The following is an 18,655-nucleotide window of genomic DNA, read 5'->3' as shown; positions in this document are numbered from 1 at the left end:
ATTCTCACCTCTAAAGTGTTATTGGCTCTGTTACTGCTTCCAAGACCACAGGTCTCTTTGTGTCTTCTCCTTGTCCAGAGCCAGGCAAAGCCCTTCACTCAGCCTTCAGTAAACAGGAGAAGTGCTGTTGGCCAAAGAATTTTTTGGTGGAAAAGCTTCACTTCATTTTGGGTATTTTTGTTTATTTTTTCTTGGGCTTTTTTTTAATAAAAGACAATTCCAAATTTAGGGTAAAACAACTACAGAAAACTTAGCCAGATGAAGACACTGTTAGTTTTCAGTTTGGATGTCTCCTCAGGAACTACCAAAATGTGTTATGGAAAAACTAAAAACCCTAAGTAGTTTTTGTTTTAAACGCCTGACCCACAATTAGCATTTTGGCTTATTCTAACAGGTGACGTGGAGACCTTAGGCTCTATGACTGCTGATTGCCATGTGCAGCGTTTGTGCCTGCAGGACGGGTTATTACAGAGTGCTCCTGTGATTCGGGCTAGCTTTGTAGACAAAGAAGCATCATGCGCACCAGGATGTGGCTCCTTGCCTGTAGAGGAGGTGAGAAATGCATCCAGGTGAACCTGGACTATCATCGCTGTGCCCATGTAAAATCTTAAATGTTCTGTGCAATGCTTTTGTGAGAGCAGTAAGAGATGGAGGAATCCCTGTGTGCATAGGCTATGTTTTTAGCTATATGTAACCAACAGGGGGCATTAGGTTTATGCTTATTAAATGTGTATTTCTACTCCTAGCAGAGAAAAATCTCAAAGTTGTTTGATTGAAAACAGCAGGATGGGAATCCTGTATCCTACAAAAGATACAGGGCTCTGTTTTTCCAGAAGATTTAGTAACTGCATAAGTCTGTTCTGTTTTCATTAGGTCTAACTTGTGTCTATTTCGAGATGAAGATAAGTGAGATTGATGTAATTAAGAACCAGATGATTTTTGTATGATTTGTAGCTCAAAAAGCACTTGAAAAATATAAGTGTTTTTGGTGCAAATTGGTTTGTATTGATGATTTCCAGTTTTCTAAGCAGAAATTAAAGTAAGGCTGCAATTATATCTTCCTGATGGAAATTAGATTCAGCAGTACACAGTCAACTGCCGCTCTTCATTATGGAGGAAACCTTGCCCCGAGTTATTAGGTTACTGAATGCAAAGGACTTTAGTGAGGAGCTACAGTGCAAGCACAAATTGTGGTCTTTGAAAATGAAAGTAATATTTGTTACAGAGATAATTATTATGGCTACAACCACTCATACTCCTGTATGTGGGACTATTCATATACACATTCTGGGGGAGATGTGTTTTTTTATATTTATAGCACCGATTGTAGAAGCAACTTTTTTCTTTTCACACATGAATTTGGAAAACAGTATCCTGCTCTGCGCTTCTGTCATACCCAAGCAGCTGGATAACTCTTTTAGGCAAAGTGATTTCTACAATATATAGTTAACTTGAGCTGTGTTTGGAAATATGGAAAGAGGTTAAGGAAGTAGATGTTAAATAATTAGGTGATACAGCTGAGGAGAACTGTTTTCATAAAGCAATGTCAAAACAAATTGCTGGCTAAAACGTACAGACGCTCTAAGTTTCAAGAAGTTGATTTAATTACCTGCCTTATGTTAAAATGGGTTTTACATAACCTAATAACTTAATTTCTTCCAAACTCACAGTTATGATTTTGAAATAAAGTAAACAAATGGGCAGCCTCTAGCAGTTGCAGAGCTTTTACCTGCCAGTGCATCTGGGATGCTGTGAGCAATTTTTGGTCCCCTACAGTCAGAGAAGAGAAATTCTAATTGGACTAGTGGCACACAGTATTTCCCTTCCCCTGAGCCCTCTTCATACTCCTGCCAGAAAAAAGGCAAGAGGAGTCTGGTTCATTTTTATCTAGCAAGAACAAAGGTGAAGGGGATACAACTGCAAATAGCCAGTCCTGTAGCACGGTGCTGCTCAGAGAGGTAAGAGAGTTTATAAAGTAAAGCACAACGTTTGCCTGAGAAAAATGGCAAGCTTTGCAAACCTGCAGGTGTTACGGGAAAGTACAGTTTTTGGCAGGTCTCTTTAGGTGGTGCTGAAGCAAGGAGTTTGGACTCTTCCCAAGCATTTGTCCTAATGGCAAGTGCATTCGGTTAGAGTCTTCCCCAGGGTGCCTAACCCCAAACTGCTCTGTTGGGAGTGGGAAATTCCTAGTGGTGGCATTTCTCAAATGCCTGAATTGCTCTGATGTACTGACCCCACTGATCTTCAGAGCAGCGGCTGTACCACGCTCCCACCACCCTCTGCTGCCGCAGAACTTGGGCTCCCTGCATGTGTGCACGGGTCAGAGGGGGTTACAGAGCGTTTCTCAGCCTTGTTAGCTGGAGGAAATCACAAGGAGGGTACAAATGGCTCGTGTGTCCAATTTGCTGCTGCCTGGTGTTTCTGACCTCCGCCTGTTGCCGAGTTTGTGTGTTGGATCTTAGCAGAAAGCTCTGCATTATTAAACAGGTTGTTGGAGACATCCCAGAGCTACGGGCTTACAGACAGTTCTGTTAAGTGCCGTATCCACATGAGAAGAACGGTCCATATTCCCTTCAGTGCACTCGAGGAAGAGGCTTAGTTTTAATTGCTTCTATCAGATTGTAGGTTTGCCTGCACGAGTAAATGAAACTCTTAAAGAGGACAAAGTTTAAGTTACTAAAAGGTAATTGCTACAGTAGCTTTCTGTTAGAATCTGCTCCTATTTCTGCATATATCTGACTATATTCTTAATGTTAACTGTGATTTTTTTTCCCACTAAAGTCCAAATGCTCAGAGGTGAACTTCCCATTCAAGTCTTCAACACAGGAGCAGGTTGTCATTTAAAAAAGGAGAGTCATTGGTTCCAGAGAGGGTTGGATCAGATTCATCAATAGAATGAACATTCACATATTCATCTCTTTCCTTGTCTCTCTTCCCCTTCCCTGCCATCTGTTTTTTGGATCCAGGTACTACACAACTTACCAGCAAGGGACTAAGTTTTCTTTTTATGCTTCCAGTATACCTTTTCTGTAGTTTGTGTTGCTCATCTCCTGCGGCATGGTACTGGCAACAGTGAGTGGATGGTGCTAGAGTGCAACTTGCCTGTAAAATTTCAAAGCCTGAAAGCTTGATGTGGGTGTATGCTAGTGCATTTTAAAGTTCTTGGTGGGATTTCCAAAGCATGGATCATGGAGAGCTAACATATGGGTCTGACTTAAGCTCAGGGGCCAAGTAACAAAATTAAATCCCACTTTGATGCTTGCAGACCTCTTCTAAAAACAACCTTGTGTTACTCTGGCCCAAGCTCGGGAGCAGTTCCCTCTGTATTTGTTCCCTATATGTATGTGTTGGTCTTGATGTCTTATTTTGTGCCAGACTCAGAGCACTTGTGATATTTGCGATGCAGGTCTGTTGTTGCTTCTGTGCACTCTTCTAGAGCAGTAAGAAGGTCTTGAGGAATGGTTAGAGCACGATAGCATCTGCAGCTGCAGTTTCAGCAGTTTCAGCCCCTGAGTGGTGACAGCGCTGGTCTCCTGAGTGTTGGGATGTGTATCTTGGTCCAGGAGGTACCCTGTAGTTGCTCCACCTGCAGCAACTTGACTCTGAGGGACACTGTATCTTAAGACTTCTTCCATAGTCCAAAGGTGCTGCAGGCAGTACAAGGTCTGTAGGCTTCAGGCTGGCCACCCGCTATAAAAATGTGTTTTATCTTACATTGCTTACCGGACATGTTTGTAGTCTTAAAGGAAGCAACCAGATCATCTAGACAGATCTTTTTTTTTGGAAGTTGCTTGGTCAAAGCCCTGGCACATCCTTCTTTTATGTAAAACAGACTTTAGTGTCTGTCAATACTTAATTCAGTCTGAACTGCATTTTAAACGGCATCTCATCTGTTGGACCTACTTGTGTTAGTGAAGAGTTGTGTTATTTTGTGTATCCAACAGAACAGCAAATTAGGGACACCTTTTCCATGCTAATCAATTAGTCATGTAAGATGTTACTGCTTTCCAAAGAAGTGCTGGAGTAGCAGCCGTGTTACTTCTTATGAAAGGTTTGTGTGTCAGCAAATTCTGCATCTATGTTATGTTTTCTGCAGAGCCAGCAGCAAATCCTAATAAAACTTAATGCAAGAAAACATTGCCAGTGAGGTGATAGGTCGAGATTAACTGCACTAAAAAGAGGCAATTCCATGCTAAGTTTTTAAACTGTCTGAAGAGTCACTATTATAAACATACCGATTTAAGGACTTTTTCTCTACTTTTGTGAAAATCAATATGAAAACTTTCACAGAATTAATCTAAAGAAGAAAAAGAGGACAGCCAGCTACCACTCATTGTAAGCCTGGACAGCTAAACTATGCATAGGCCACATTAGCACTGGGGTCAGTGGAAAACTTCACTGGTGCAAAAATATTTAGCTGAATTGGATGTTTACTGGGTGTCACGGTTTACCCCTAGCCAGCAACTAGGACCATGCAGCTGCTCGCTCACTCCATGGAGGGATGGGGAGGAGAATCAGAAGAGTAAAAGTGAGAAAACTTGTGGATTGAGATAACTACAGTTAAATAGGTAAAGCAAAAACCGCACACACAAGCAAAGCAAAGCAAGGAATTCATTCACTGCTTCCCATCAGCAGGCAGGTGTTCAGCCATGTCCAGGAAAGCAATGACATCCATCACACATAAGGATTACTTGGGAAGACAAAATGCTGTAACTCCGAACATTCCCCCTTCTTCTACCCCCAGCTTTATATACTGAGCGTGACATCGTATAGTATGGAATATCCCTTGGGTAAGCCGAGGTCAGCTGTCCCAGCTGTGTCTCCTCATAGCTTTTTTGTGCACTCCCAGCTTACTCACTGGCAGGGCGGTGTGAGGAGCAAAAAAGGCCTTGTCTGCTTAGCGACAACCAAAAACATTAGTGCACCATTAACTGTATTCACATCCCAAACCCAAAATATAGCACTGTACCAGCTGCTAGTAAGAAATGCAACTCCATCCCAACTGAAATCACGACACTGGGGAATCTCTGCTGTTATCCTGCAGATCTTTTGCCTTAGTAGTTAGGAAAAGGGACTCGTAACTAATTTTTTTTTCTGCTTGCAGTTAGACATAAATTGAGGGATAATATCTATGGAAGGGGCAATGTTCAGCTGCCTTCCAGAATGGCAGTAATGATCAGTTCCTCTGTCATGTGACACATCCATAGGTAACTGGATTTGCTGTACCATACACTGAAATTAGGGTTTCCGTGTCAAACCGATTTCTGTCAGGAAAAAGACCATGTGAGCAAGGGTTGGTGCGGACATGCATCTGGTGTCATCCTTTTATATCTGAAAAGGAGTTTGGGCAGGTGCATGAAGCATCAGGCTGGCAGTAAGATGATCTGTGTCTGATTGTGGGCTCTACCCTGATTTTTTTGCTGCCCAACTGTTCTGTCTTAATTTGCTATCTATAGAACAATATTTTTTTGCCTGTCTTTAGCTCAAACTGAACTATGTATGTACACGTACATATAGGTAAAGTGTATTTGTTGCTGAAACTTTCTGGTTTTCCAGTAATACAAGTTTTAACAAGTATGTTTAAACTCAAAATTTATCCCCCTGCTGAGTTCTAATGACAATTTCTTTAAAAAAAATCACTGTTGAGCTAAGCCCTGGTATAAGTAATTTCCTTCTCAAAGATGTTTTTTATAGACAAGTGTATATAAATATGTTTAAAATTGAAAAACCCCTTGTCCTTAATTGCCTCAGTGTTATAACATTTTACCCAAAACATATAAAATGCTTATTTAGACTGCCTACGTGAGAAGCAAATGCTGTGTTTAAAGCATTTTTCTGTGTGTTTTTTTTTAAGTACATAATTGTCAGGACAACTTAATGTCACCCACTTATGCCAACACTTCAGCTGCCGAAAAGTCTTGAGATTTTTCTAGTGTACTCAATGCACAGTCCTCAGCATCTCAGAGGCATTCCTGTAATAGTGAAATGTGGTGAACACCGTGGACTTCTAACTCTGGAGAAGGTTTTTTCTGCAGCTCCTCCACATTTCCGAAGAGGGTCCAGAACCTGACGTGGTTCTTACACAGAGAAGGGTCCAGAAGAGGACCTGGGAATAACCTGTAACACCTCTGGGAAGGAAAACGTAGTGATGGTCTCTTTCAGACTGTCGTGCCTGCCACAGCCTTTGCCACAAGCACCGCTGATGGTCAGATTGTCCTCCTTTCTGCCAGTGCAACTTTCCTGGCTGCTTTCCACATGTGCATGCTACTTAGTGTGGAAGAAAAAAAGATACGACCAACAAAAAAAAAAAAAAGAAGAGCCAAGATCAGACCCCCAGAACCCCAGCTCCTGGAGTCATGGGATTAGAGACTCTCGCCTTTCACTTTTTTAGCAAAGAAAAGTTTCTTCCCTTGGGAGTCCCCCCAGAAGCCTGGAAACACAGCCATATCATTGCCTATGAGTCAATTCATATCTCTGAGGCTGCTGGAAGCCTGAAAAACAGCTCTGATGCAGAAAATGGCTCCATCCTCCAGCAAGGTGCTTGCTTGGTCCCTGATGGGTCACCATGGATGGAAAAGACAACTGGAAGGTATTTGCAGCTATTCATTTCATACGACCCCAATCCCCAGTGGGATTGGGACCTGTGGGGGTGTGAGGGGGGGAATATCATGCTGTTGGGGCCTCTGTTAGATTTAATCCAGATTTATCAACTGCTGCCTGAAAAAAATATCCCTTTCTCCTGTTAGGATATAATTTTATTTCCAAGTTCCCTGCCCCTGTGGTGTCAAGGATTTATTGCTGGTTCAAGTAGTCCAAAGACACCCACAAGCAGTGCATCCTGGAGTCAAAAGCAGGTTTTTGTGTATTGTAAACTGAGCCCAGGAAGGACCTGTGAGCCTGTGCAGCCCTTGCCTCTGTTTTGGACTTCCTCAGAGCATGCCTGAAAGGATATTTTTGGGCTATAAAAACTTCAGGATTAGTCAAAAAGGCTAAGAGAAACAGAAGGTGCTTCCACGAGGTGTTTTTAGCTGGACACTACTTTAAATGCAAAACACTTATTCTAAGACATGACCATGGACTGTTTCTTGTTCTGAATCTTTTCTGTGATGATTCACCTATTGGAAGAAATAACCCAAAGAGTATGATTTTGAAGCATAGAAATACTCTGTAATTTCATCTTTACGTGATTGTTATTTCAGGCATTACCTGTTTGTGGATAGAAATATTTTCCCTTAAAAAAAAAAAAAGGCAAGAGGAGAAGGACATCAATGTCAGTTTGTTTACCTTGGCTCTCTGTAATTAACCCAGTGATTTATCTTTGTAAAGCCTGACAATAAATTATTGGTTCCTATCACCTTATTTCTTCAGGAAGAAACCACAGAAGGGGAAGTTGCCACAGGCCAATTAGAGCCCCCAGTGATTAACCTCAGTGCTGACATTTGCTGTCCTTATACTGGAGTAATGTTTCCTCCCCTTATTCCATGTAGCTTTTTGACCCACTGAACACCAACCATTTACTCCACTGACTTCTGTGGCTCTGTCCCATCTACCCTTGACCCATACCTTGCTTCTCTGGCCATTTCAAGCTGCCATCTGCAGTACTGGTCTTACTGGATTTTTATGTTGACTCAGGGGACTCTTCCCTCCTCTCCTTTCTAAGGAGCAGTTTGAGATTGCCACCTCTTCTCTCCTGAAAGTCTCAAAGACATGAAAACTTTCGCTTCTGTCACTGTATGTTTCTCTACACGTAAATGAGCTGCAGCATCTGTAATGGTTTCCTTGCAGGGTTAGAAATATGAACTCTGTGCCCTTGAAAAGAAGGAATTCTCTTCTTTCCAGGGAGAAAGACCACAGGAGTCCTGGTTTGGACCTTGCAGCATCTGTCTGGTGCTGTGATAATGGACTTTGAAAGTTTTGATGCTGTTAAATTCGAGGTGTTATTTTAGGTCATTTCAGAAGCTTTAATGGCTCCCTGTGATTGCACAGCTGGACTGACGATAACTGAAGCACAGACTTTGCAGGTGAAGAAATATGAAAAACAATGTTAATAAAATGATCACATTTTAAAGGCTTTTTTTCCCAAGCATCTGATTCTGGCTTAAGAACAGCTTGTGGAAAAGTTAAGTGGGGGTTTCTAAGGACTCCATAGTGGGGCAATGCCTATATGATGGTTGGGTTGCTTCTGCCCTTTTGTCTATCCATTGTGACACAGTCTTCATTACGTTCCCCACAATATTTCATGTGCGTGTTCGTATATACACCTCCGTCATTGGCTGGCAACTTCAGTGCAACTTTGGCCTGTAATACCTTTGGTATGCTCGTCAGAGAAAATGGAAGGTATGAAGCAATGAGGCAACGTCTATAAAATTCTTGTGTTAAAAGCAAACGAGGCCTGGAATAGTTAAATCTGTTACAGGGCTCTTCCATGAAGCTATGCATGTCACCCAAATCCAGTGTCTCCCATTACTCGCTATTCCTGTTTTTTTCATAAGGAGATGCACAGGCTGCAATCTGGAGAAGTGCTTTGCTCTCACAACTGTAATTGAAGTCACCAGACAATGAACACGTAATCTTCTACTAAAGCGGGACTCCTCTGCTATAGGATCCTGGATGTCTCAAGTTGGGTACTATGAATTACAAGATGATTTTGACCTTAATCTCACTGTGCCCCGGTTTCCTGTCTGATCCCTGTATGACAAAGTAAAATGCAGAAGGCGTTCATTGATGCCTACAAAGCACCAGTTGATTAGTGATGAGCACCACGAAGAAATTAATCATGCCATCCTTGAGCAGGGATTGGCTGGTGTCCCAGGAATATGGCACAGTGCCATGTTGAATGAGAAGTATAAAGGGGAAAGACTTAGCCATTGCCCATTCACTGAGCACCATCCCAAATGCATCCTAGGCGCATGATATGCCAGAAGCCTTAATTCTTCCTAATTCCTATATGCTTGACTTGTCTGTCCCCTCTGAATGCTGTTGCCTCATGTAAGTTCTGCATCTCTTTGCTTTGGACTGCCAAAGGGACTAAGGGACAGGAGATCCATAATGTCCAGGTCTAGTTGTCCAGACTTACTTGTGCAACACAACAGAGAATGAAGAGTTCTCATCATTGCCAAATCAGATGCCAGCAAATACTTTGGCTCTGAGGTTTCATCAATATTTTCCATCAATTTTTATACCAAAAGCAAGAACTTTTGTCAAGTTCGTATTGATTTCCTGCCTGTCAAACTGCTTTTTCACATTTCTAATGGAGGAGGAAGCAAAAGGCAAAAAAATAGGAAAGAAACTGTAATTTATTCCCTCCCTTCACCTATTTTTTTTTCTCCTAAGTGTTCTTTCTTGGTATTATCAGCTGTTGCTATGAGCAGAGGTATTTCCTCCTTTCTGAAGGCTACTGTCCGAACAAAATGAAGAAATGCTGTCACATATACAAGCAGATATGCTGGCATCTCCTCAGTAACTTTTGAACTCAGATTTCCCCTGCACGGTGAAAGGGACAGAGGCGCTTGCTTCCTGCAGATTTTGATGGGTCCCACGCACACTTCTTGGGTAGCATTTTGGAACCAGTAAAAGGGAGTTGACCTTATAGTCCGCTTTGCTGAAGAGAAGACAGTTGTAGTGTGAGCCCACCTATTTCTGACAGGTGTACTTTAACCATGGTGAAATATTTAGGGACCTCATGTCTCATTAATTGCCACAAAAGTCTCTTGTGACATTCTTCCAGGCTTTAAGGAGCAAATTCTACCTGCTTTTCCTGCAGTTAGCATGCTTCAGATATCTCTTTCTGGCATCTGTTTCCCACTTGAGCCCTTGTTTCAGCCATATACCTGTAAGTCATGAGACACAAATCTATTGGAAAGCAAGCATTGCTGGTTTTGGAGTTCATAGACGGATTTGTACAAATCACATTGTTTATAACCAAAGCTAGTGGTCATCTTGATTATGATTTTTAGAGTGGGAAGTCTTCTGTGTGCACCTGGGTTAGAAAACAGCTCTGAGCCTTGCCGAGGCTATCCCATCACTCCGTTCTGCTCACAATATTTTTAAACTTATGTGGGTGGGTCTCATTGGGTGCGCAACGTGGTCCTGAGGTCCCTGACTCCCCTTATTACATACAAACACTGAAATCAAAGGCGATGTTGTGAATAGGTTCAGCGGCTCATATGTTTTAATGACTCAGGCCATTGGGGTTGATCAGTGCTTGACCTGTTTATGCTGGCCTGTGCCTCCCTCCTCTTCTAGGAGCCCCCTGAGTCCCAGGCAACGATTCTTCAATTCATAAATTCATGGAAGATACATTTAAAGCTCTGTGCTGTGGTTAAGAACCAGTTCTGAAATGCTCAGTAGTCCCTAAAGTAAAATAACCCTCTCCTGTAGGTTTAGATTCAAGGGGTCAGCTCTTCACCAGATGCTGCTGAACTTTATAGCGTGCACTGTCTCCACGTGCTGTGGGAGTCAACGTTTGCCCGCTGCTCAGTGGATATGGGGTATTGTGCCTTTTGTAGAAATGCCAGTACAGAGGTAAATCACCCTGAGCAGGTGTTTCAAATTTCAGAAGAAAAGAAATGGTGAAGCAGAAGAGGAAGGAATAGTGATTACTCTTTTACTCTGGTAGAGCAATGTGCTCATTCCCTTTTAGCCTTTCTCCTTTTAGGAAAGGAAAGCTTGTTTCTTTGCTTGAAGAAATAAAGTTTGAAAGCTGGGAAGAAAGAAGGACTAGGACTCCTCTGAACTTCCATCAGGAATGTCATTACATTTAGCTTAGACTTATTTTTTTAATGTTTTAACAACTAATTCATTCCCTAAAATTCAAACTGTGTTGACTTACCTATTCTGGGATAAAAAAAATCAATGTGTTTTAAACCACAGTGGATTTTCTGCCACATTTAAGAACAGCTAGTTGAGACAGGGGTATTTTTGATTTGGAAAGAAACTGCTTAGGTGCCTTTTTCCTGCTTACACTGACCTGAAACCTTTCTGACAGCTTCCTGTGTGGTGGCTTGACTCTGTTTCCAAGCACAATTTGAAGATCCCCAAAAGAAGACAAGTGTCTCTTTGCAGTTCCTAGTTTGCTTTCTTTATCAGACTCTTCTTTTCAAGGTTATCTTTAGCCTCATCCAGCATTTCATTACCTTGATGTAAGGACTTGACAGGGGGCAAGAATCCCACCACATGTCCTGCCCTTCTATCCCATCAGACAATTGTGACATTTAAAGATATGTTTTTGGAGCTTGTCCCTCTCTGTAACCTATTGTTTAATTGGTGCCAGTGGAAATATATCAGCAAAAGTTAACAGTGGCATCTGAAGCTGAGATGAAGCAGGGAGGATGGAGTGACTCTCAGACATGACTGCCACACCACAATGGAGAAGTTTAGTAGAAAGGGTAAACAAGAAGGGGTTTGAGGCATTAATCAAAAGATGGGGAAGGGAGAGGAGGTAAATAGGCAAACCTAGGTTTCAAAACAAGTATAAGAAATGAGTAGAAAAATTCAAATTGGGTTCAAATTGGGTGGAATGGAGAGAATTGGGGAGCAGAGGTCCTGGCAACTCTGTCCAGACAGATCAGTCACACAGTATTTGCTTGTGCACAGATGTTTTTATATGGCTACTGCTCACTTGAAAGAAATGAAGGTGTTGCCGTCCACCCGCCAATTACCAGGAGCCAAATCACGCTGTATCTGGGGCAGAGCTCAGCAGGAGCATCTTTTAAACCACACCGCTCTAAGGAAAGCCCTGAAGATTTCAGAGTGTGGGGGGTGAACGGACAATTAAGCATTTGACAAATAGGGTCTGGTTCACTTCTCAAACTAGTTTTACATCAGCATTCACAAGCTGATTGTAATGGAGCTGCTCCTGATTTGCATTTGTTTAAATTAAAACAGAATCAGACCTTTTCCTTCCAGCAGCTGCTTTTGGCCGCTTGGCAGCAACAGTAGTCCTGGCACTCGGGTTGAAAGAGCTGCTCCTGCAACAGTGCCTGGTGTGGTAGAGCTTTTAAGCATGTGCTTAACTTTAAGCAGAGGAGTTCAGGTGACCTCAGTGTGACTCGTTGGATCAAGACCCAAGCATGGGAAGGAGGAGGTGCTGAAAACAGGCTGGGAAAAAAAAAATATTGATTTTTCCACAGCGGAGTAGTGTCCTCTGGGGGAAACACTGCTGCTTGTGCCAGCTACGGCAGGAGTGTGCAGCACACCGGCATGTGCTCTGCAGGGCATGCTCGTGCCCCGGCAGGGGTTGCCTTGACAAACAGCAATTTTCCGTCCCTTGTTTCCTTCTATGATTCTTTCTAGTCTCTAGCAGCGTGCAAAATTAGCAGAGGCAGGTGGAGAAGTTCCTTCCAGGATTTTACTGTCCTTACCTTTAAAAGCCACTCTTAAAGTAATGAAAAGACTGTAAGAAAAATGTGGCTAGGTCAAGAGTAGGGAAGAGCTTACAGAGAAATTGGCGTGTGGTGTCTCACTGACTGACTCATCTGCTGCTTTGGGGCTTCGGCACAGGAGCAACACAGAGTGATTCGACTGGGTCACTGAATAAAATGACAGAAAAGGGGGCTCCAGCCCCAAATCTGCCTCCTGTTGTCTCCCCCTTACAGCTGCTCTCACTGGGAGAGGGAGGAATCCTCCAAAAAAATGGTTGATGGCTTCATGCAAGGCTGGCATTTTACGTGTTACGTTGCACTTTATGGATATTATTTGCGGGCAAAATGCAGCCACCTTCCACTATGTCATACAGCATTTCGTGGTCCATCTTCCCCCAAACCCAGGTGCTGAGAACATGGGAATGCTGTCTTAAAAAAACCACTCTGTGGATGAAAATGCAAGGGTTTAGCGTTTTTTTTTTTTGTTTTGTTTGTTTCGCTCAGGGCGACTGGGCAAAACTTCGAAGGGGTTTCGGGGAGAGCGGACGGCCAGGGGAGGATGCTCGGCGTGGCACGGCACCCGGCACCGCCCGCTCTGCCGCCGCCGCTCATCCCCGCTCGGCTCCGCTCCCTTCCGCGCCGCTCCGCGTGTCCCCGTCCTCCCCCATTCCCACCCCCCCAACCCCCCCCCCACGCCGTCCCGGGGCGGCCCGGCTCCGCGGCGGGGCGGGCGCGCAGGCGCAGGGGCTGCGGGCGGCGGCGCTCGGCGGCGCCGTGCGCGGCGCGGCCCCAGTCCGCGCTGCATCCGCCGCGGGGGCGCCACTACCATGAGCGGCCGCGGCCGCCCCTGCGCGACTCACGGGCACCGGGCGCACCAGCCGCCGCCGGCCCCCCCCCGCCGCCGCCGCCGCCGCCGCTGCCGCCGCGCACCCCCGGCCCCCGAGCCCGGCGCTGCAGGATGCCGGGGGGCAAGAGAGGGCTGGTGGCACCGCAGAACACCTTCCTGGAGAACATTGTCCGGCGCTCAAGTGGTGAGAGATCCCCTCCGTCCATCCATCGCTCCCTCCCTCCGTCCGTCCATCCATCGCTCCATCCCTCCGTCCCCGCGGCGGCTCCTCGGGGCGCGGAGCCGCCGCGTCCGCTGCCCCGCTGGTGGGTCTGTGCCAAAGCGGCGCCTTCAAGGAACGGGGTCTGCCCGCGGTGAGGGGCTGCTGTGCCCCGCCGGACTCCGCTGCAGGCTGCCCTCCGCGGTCTTTGCCCGGTCCCCTTCACCACTTCTTACATCGTTACCGGCGCTGTGAATTTGTAGATTTTTTTTTTTTTTTTTTTATTTGGTGAGCTGCTTCTGAAAATAAGTAGTCATCATTTTCATTTCTAGTATCCTCTTATCCCCTCCACTCGTCGGGTCATTTTTTTTTTTCCTTCTTGTTCTTTAGTTTCTCTAATAATTGGGTTTGCAACTGTTGTCATTCAGCGTTTCAAAGTCTTTGCAATTCTGTGACACTTTAAAATCTGTGGCAAAGGTACGGTACGGGGAAAGAGGATGAGGGAGTGACTGTGATTTGGATGATGGTAATCTTGTGGCTGAGCAGATTTGTAAAGAACTGTCTGCAATTTGCTCATCTACAGCTCCTCGGTTAGGTGAATGTTTACAGGACTGGTTCAGGACCCCATGGCCATCAAATTATTCCTTGATGCTGGAGTTAATTTTACCCTTTCATCCAGTGCAAAGCACTGTACTGTATACAGCTCCATTGAAGTTAAGATGTGGTTGCAGACCATCTCTCTAGGTGTATTAATGTAGGTGCTGCTTTAGGCAAGTCTTCTGGTAGTTACATTCCTTTTTTACGTAGTCTTTGCACTGGCACATAGCTACTGAAGCATATGAGTGTTTGCACAAATGGAGACCTCGACTTTGCATCTACTAAAAGGTATCTCCTTGGACAGCCCAAGTTTGGGACGACCCTGCCGTACCAAAGCACTGCTGTGCCAGTGTGCATCTGGGGACATGAATGGGAAAGGTGGGCAAGGAAGAGCATTGAGAAAAGCTGCCATATGTATTATTAATCAAGACAGTAATGTGATGTGAAGTCCTGCTGAAAAGTGTTCCCTTCCACCTTTCCATTTCACGGTTCTGGATTTGCCTCACATTTATACTAACGTGGTCTGCTGTGCTGGCTTGAAGTTGATTTTGATGGCAGGTAGTGGATTAGTGATTCATTGACTTTGCCAGGAGCAGGAGTGGGATGAGGATCTAGAATTTGTTTTAAAATGTTGTATGTTAAAATGCCAGCCTTGTATTAAGCCATTGATCCTTTTGGGGGGGGTTTCTCCCTCTCAGGTTGTTCTGTGTTCGGCAGATGACTCTGTGTCAAGCTCTGTAGCTGCACAATCACTAAGAGCTAGTTTCCCACAATAGTGTATTTATTTAGCAGAATATTAAATGCAAGCTTAATTAATAGGGGCTTATATAGCACTTTCCCTCTGACAATTTCAAAGCGCTGGGTGGAATTTAATTACACTTTGCGGCTCCTTGTGGAAGAAGACACACAGAGGCATTCCTAACCTGTTCGTAGAACTGTGGCATAAACAGGGGCTCGGGGTGGCACCGTTCTTCTCCCGAGGTCATGGGCAAGTTGGTGGCAGAGCTGGGAACACGGTTTGGGATTGCCGTGCTTTTGTGTCACGCTCTGATTAAATCACATGTCCTCCCTGGTGAAAGCTCAGGAGAGCTTTGAGATGTCAAAAACTGAAAAAGCTCAGAAGGCTTTTGAACATTATACTTTAAAAGCACGTATCCCTCTCCAGTTTTTAACCTGGTCTAATTTGGGAGCATAAATCATGCTGGTCTGGTCATTCATTCTGCTTTGTCTCTGCCACTGATGATGCCTAAGCATGATGCTACAGAGATAAGTCTGCCCCATTGGACAGCAAAGCACAAGTGGATTGGGAATTTGTTTCTAACGCATGTAAGTGGTCAGTGTTGTGCCCTTGAACATGATTTAGTTCTTATTTTTGTCATCCAGGACATAACCTTATTTGTCCTTTATAGAAATAGTAATTTTCATTGGATTCAGCACTGTTTAATCCGAACATAACGGTATCCAATAGAGCAAATCTGGTTCAAGTGTCTCCTGCCAGTGCTTGGTAGAAGGCAAGGATTTGGTCTGCTCTCTGTGTGATGTGTTTTAATACTTGGATTCACCAATTTCCAAGAGATTTTTCACTGACAAGTTGAGGAACGGGATGAAGGAAAGACTGATAGTGGGTTTTAATGCTCAAAAAAAGCCCTTTGATCACCTTTCCTGGTTAGAGAAAACTCTGTTTTGAGATTTCTCACACTTCGGCAATCCCATTGCACTTCTTGACCATAAATCTTTTCTTAACAACCAGGAGATGGTTTGTAGATAGAGTTAATATCTTCTGTTAAGCAACAGGTATGGCTGGAAAAAATTAGACGGGTATTTCGGCAGATAGGCTCTTCTTCAGGTGAAATAGAAGCAATGATTTCAAACTGAAATGTAAGTGGAGACAAATTACTCAGAGTTGCCAGAGAGGGATCTGAATAACAAAATTTATAGACAAACTTGCAATAATTTTAAAATGCGGGAAGTCAGAACTGACGTAGTGGGAAAATGGCATGCAGACTTAGTGTGGAGGCCAGCCTGGCGTTAAAAGCAATCATGTATTCACTTTTCAGCATTATTTACGCATTTTCTGTTTTTCCTTTTCATCTCAGCTTTTGCTACAAATTAGGTTAAAATCGTGAGAGAAGTGCTCTCAGCGAGTTGGTTGTGAGCAAACCATCAAAGATCTGTGCAGAAAGGAATGGGGTGGCTGCGGCTCTTCTGTCCTCTGCATGGCGGGGTGGGATTTCTGGGCTGCTGTGCTGGATGTTCACCTCCCCAACCTGTTTGGGAAAGATGGAGCAACTGTCAAAGCGATGCGAGGGGCCGCGCGGTGTCCCTCTGCCTGGGGAACCTCCCTTTTGGAGGCAACTTTACACGTTGGAGCTTGTGAAGTGTTTTAGAGCAGCAGCGTACTTTGCTTTTTGGACAGCATCAGGTTGCAGGTGGTTCCCCAAGCATTTTGTGGTGGATAGTGTCCCTCAAGATGCTTTGCGAGTTCTTTGTCCGCACTGCAGCCGTGCTGCACTCGAGGCGAGACAAAGTCTATGGGGAGATGCAGGGTCTGTCTTTAGACCAGCTGCTGCAGTTGGTAAAAAGGGACAAGCCCTGAGGACACACAGGCCTGTCTTCAGGGTAATCTCAGTGTGCTCTCCGCAATCTTTTTTTCTTTTAAAGTACAGTGAAAATACATCGAGTAAAGGTCTTATCTGAGGCTCACAAAGACTGATACGATCCCGCTACAGCCTTGACTGTGCCCTGGAACTTAAGAACACCAGGTGTTTTGCTGAGCTGAAAGAAGTGGTGTTTTGTGAGAGCACTGGGTTAAATCACATTAAGGTGCCTGCCTTTTACTGCCATTAGTATTTCGGACTTTTAATAAGGGCCTGCCTTAGGGCAATGTTCTCTCCTAAGATGTTCTCAGCAGTCTGTGCCCGTTATTACTAATACTATTGGTTGCTTCTTCAGTGCACTCGGAGCTCCCGCTGATACTGACCTCGGCTCAGCATCATGGAGGTGCAACGGGTACAGAATTGGGCAAGTCTCGAGAGCAGGGCTGGGCTTGTGGCCCTGGCTGGTGTGCAGAGGGATCCAGCGAGCTGAGCCACGCACACAGGGGCAGAGAAATGTGTCTGTCTTGCCTGTCCATCTTCACCCTTCACATATTCTAGTGGCAAAAGCATTAAGCCTATGTTAATAGCATAATTTACTTTTATGGTAGAGGATGAGTTTGGGAAAAGGTTAACTCTGGGACTTTGCGGCAATATGCAATAAAGAGCGCTAACAGTCTGGAAGAGGGTCTTAATTTAGTAAAAGACTATGTATAGTCTTATCTATATGATGAGAGTCATCATTATTGGTTATTGTTTCTGTTGCAATAACTCTTAGAAGCTTCGTCGGGAAAATGGGTCTTTCGGGTCTTTCACAAATGTATTTTGGCACTTGGGCTGAAATCTCGGCTCTGTAAGGCTTACATGGGAATTTTACCCTGAGCTTTAATGAAGCTAGCATTTAATTCCGGGCCTTTTTCAGCTTTGTGCTGCATTCCTACAACACAGTTCCATCAGACAGAGCTTTGCGCCCTGCTGGGTCCCTGTGACTTTGATGGGTGAAAGGATCAGCCCTGTTTACAGGTGACTGTCAAGGCAGGTTACCCAGGAAGGGGGAGGGAAGTGAGTGCCACATCTGTAGCGCTAAGAAAGCTTTTCATTCTTATTACACATTTATATTAGATAAAATAAGTGTTTATTGTTTCTCCTGTCCTTACTAGCCCATGTGGTGTACCTGATGTCTTACAGGCAGGGTAACAAAACATTATTGTTCTCATGGGACATGATACATATAAGCTTCTCTTCACTAAATTAAAACAGGCTGCATTTTCATCTGATCCAAATTAAGTTACACACGCTGCAGAGAGAAAGTTCTTTAAAGCAAGTTACTTCAAGTTTACAGGATGTCTGTCATGGGGGATCCTCCAAAAAAAATGCGGACCTCAGCAGTTCCCTAAATCTCTACATAGAGACACTGTAGACTGTGGGGTGAAAGTTTCCATCCTCCAGTTGAGTTGACTGTGGGGAAGTTAGTGAAGGGACGACCGAGGCGCTTATGTCATTAAGGCTTTCTGTGGCATTCAAGGGCACAGGGTTCCTTTTGCCATTTCTATGACTGCAGGGGGCCTGCTGATATGTAAATCAGTGCAAAGTGGACTTTTACACTGAGAAGCATTGCTAGATGACATTTGCGAGGAGTTTTCACTTGCAAGTGCCCCACTTCCTTTACTTTTCAAGTTGGGTTGCTGAATGCTGAAAGATTAAGCATGTCCGAATGCTGCTGAAATTGGGGGTCTAAACGGACTAAAATTTTTTATTTTATATGTGGTTTATTTAAAAAAAAAAAAGATTGTGACGGCTCTGTACCATTGTATTAATTCAGAAACCCAAATAATCCCGTGTCGCTAGCTAAAGGAATAGCTGGTTTCCTTGAGGTCTGATGAGCTGCCTTATAAATTGTGGGTCTTCTCTTTCTAATATTTCTTTCTGTGCGTCCGGCTGGCGGTGGGATGGGGCGGTGGGAGAGACGTTGTTCTCTTCTGGGGGAGGCTTGAGCGCTGCTGAGCGCTTGCCACAAGAGGTCACTGCAAGAGCTGTTGCGTTCACAGGTTAATGT

At 44.3% G+C, this 18,655-nt stretch overlaps 1 protein-coding gene across 1 annotated transcript in view; it reads left to right on the top strand.

Annotated features, from left to right (window-relative positions):
* Positions 1–12,848: 12,848 nt before the first annotated feature.
* KCNH5 (potassium voltage-gated channel subfamily H member 5) overlaps positions 12,849–18,655 on the top strand; it is a 176,372-nt gene continuing 170,565 nt past the window's right edge. Inside the window, exon 1 of the mRNA XM_074583717.1 lies at positions 12,849–13,393. Coding sequence (XP_074439818.1) covers positions 12,922–13,393 — 472 coding nt within the window. The 5' untranslated portion in view covers positions 12,849–12,921. The remainder of the gene's footprint in view (positions 13,394–18,655) is intronic.

Source organism: Larus michahellis, chromosome 4 (genome assembly GCF_964199755.1).
Source record: "Larus michahellis chromosome 4, bLarMic1.1, whole genome shotgun sequence".
Classification (NCBI taxonomy): domain Eukaryota; kingdom Metazoa; phylum Chordata; class Aves; order Charadriiformes; family Laridae; genus Larus; species Larus michahellis.
Note: the sequence above shows the minus strand (reverse complement) of the source record. Positions and strands in the feature narration are given on the sequence as shown.